The sequence below is a fragment of the Sus scrofa genome, chromosome 13 (genome assembly GCF_054392235.1).
Source record: "Sus scrofa isolate SSC_HxYL_T2T_F1_AM1 chromosome 13, Sscrofa_HxYL_maternal_Yorkshire_Landrace_v2.0, whole genome shotgun sequence".
Classification (NCBI taxonomy): domain Eukaryota; kingdom Metazoa; phylum Chordata; class Mammalia; order Artiodactyla; family Suidae; genus Sus; species Sus scrofa.
The window spans coordinates 176,261,374-176,263,307 of NC_139395.1; the positions used below are offsets into that span (position 1 = coordinate 176,261,374).

General features: G+C 38.1%; 1 protein-coding gene across 1 annotated transcript; it reads right to left on the minus strand.

Annotated features, from left to right (window-relative positions):
• Positions 1–363: 363 nt before the first annotated feature.
• LOC100153810 (olfactory receptor 5K3-like) lies at positions 364–1,290 on the minus strand. Its single transcript, XM_084989984.1, has one exon. It carries the CDS (start codon positions 1,288–1,290, stop codon positions 364–366), a length of 927 nt encoding a protein of 308 aa, XP_084846110.1.
• Between the last annotated feature and the right edge of the window lie 644 nt (positions 1,291–1,934).

Genomic DNA, 1,934 nt, shown 5'->3' on the forward strand with positions numbered 1-1,934 from the left:
ATTTGCCAAAAACATAAAATGGAGGTGATCTTTTATGTAATGATTTAATTACTAACATTTGCTGAATTTGTTCAACATTGCAATGTATTATACACTAAAATGTAGTTATGAAATGTAGCTAATTACACTCTGATGCAAGTGTGACCACAAGGGTAGTTCTTTATCTCAGGGCTGATGAAACCTAGTAGCCTAGATTTTGGAATGTCATTTACATTTGGTTATTTGATTGATACACCATTATGTTTTAGTAATTTAATGTTATGTATGAACCTATTTTCCACCTTGTCAGTACTCTTGATTGTGAAAAAAGTTTAATCAGATTGAAATAAGTTACCCAAATGATGTAGTATTTGTTTCATAATGTTATGAAATCTTCAAGAACTTTTTGGTAACATTTATTACTTCCTTATTTCTTAGGCTATAAATAAAAGGGTTTAATAAAGGAATCACAAGAGTATAAAAAATAGCAACAGGTATATCTTTATCTCCTTCAATACCTGAATTTGGCTGAACATACATGAAGATAAGAGAACCGTAGAATATTGAGACAGAGAGAAAGTGGGATGCACAAGTAGATAAGGCTTTGCCTTTGCCCTTGTTGGATTTCATTTTGAAAATAGTGAAAAGGATGAAAAGGTAAGAGATTACTACCAAGGTAATAGTGAAGATTAAAACTAACCCAGCAAATATAAATACCATCAATTCATTGATATAAGGGTCAACACAGGAGAGTCTGAATAATGGAAGAATATCACAAAAGAAGTGATTAATTTGATTAAACTTACAGAAAGTTAACCTAAAGAGAAAGCCTGTATGAATCATGGGATGCACAGTTGCAACTATGTAGGCGCCTGTGGTCATTTGAAGGCAGAGATTCTTTGACATCCTGGTGTGGTACTGCAGTGGGTTGCAGATGGCCACATAGCGATCATAGGCCATTGCTGCCAGGAGAAAGCTGTCTGCAGTTTCTGCAAAGCAGAGAAAATAAAATTGTGCCATGCATTCATAGAGGGAAATGATTTTGTCCTTAGAAAAGAAGTTCTGTAGCATCTTGGGGGTGATGGCACTGGAACAACAGGAATCCATCAGAGCGAGGTTACCCAGAAAGATGTACATTGGTGTGTGAAGACGAGACTCAGCAAATATCAGTGCCACCAGACCAAGGTTTCCCACCATGGTGATCAGGTAGATGGTAAGGAACACCAGAAACAGAATGGTCCTCAGCTCTGGGTGATCAGTAAATCCTATGAGGATAAATTCATTTGTCCAGGAGTGGTTATCCTCAATCATATCCACCCTCTATGTTGAATTGACACTTGTTGGGAAGAAAGTTTTGAAATTGGTGTTTGTATAATTTTCCTTTCAAATTTTTCTTTTTATGAGTAGTAGAATTCTTCTTTCAGCTACTTCATTTACTCCGGATACAGGAACACATACCTGTAGGGGAAGTTCATTTCTGTGTAATGTAAGCTTTTAAGATCTCAGAAAAACAGGATTCCCATAAAATATGTTGGAAATTCTAGGGATGATGCTTAAAGTGGAAAAAATTGTTCTTGTGAATTTTAGAGAATATTATACATATTTATGTTACCTATATTTGGCTCAGAATTCTGAAATAATGTGTTATATGTTTTTATTAGAGTATATTAAATAAATAGCAAATCACTTTTCATGTGTGTAAATGTGTGTATATTGGAGTTCCCGTCGTGGCGCAGTGGTTGACGAATCCGACTGGGAACGATGAGGTTGCGGGTTCGGTCCCTGCGCTTGCTCAGTGGGTTGATGATCCGGCGTTGCCCTGAGCTGTGGTGTAGGTTGCAGACGCGGCTCGGATCCCGCGTTGCTGTGGCTCTGGCGTAGGCCGGTGGCTACAGCTCCAATTAGACCCCTAGCCTGGGAACCTCCATATGCCGCGGGAGCGGCCCAAGAAATAG

Bases quoted from the DNA above. Each gene is read 5' to 3' on its own strand.
- LOC100153810 (XM_084989984.1), bottom strand. From the start codon at position 1,290: ATGATTGAGGATAACCACTCCTGGACAAATGAATTTATCCTCATAGGA.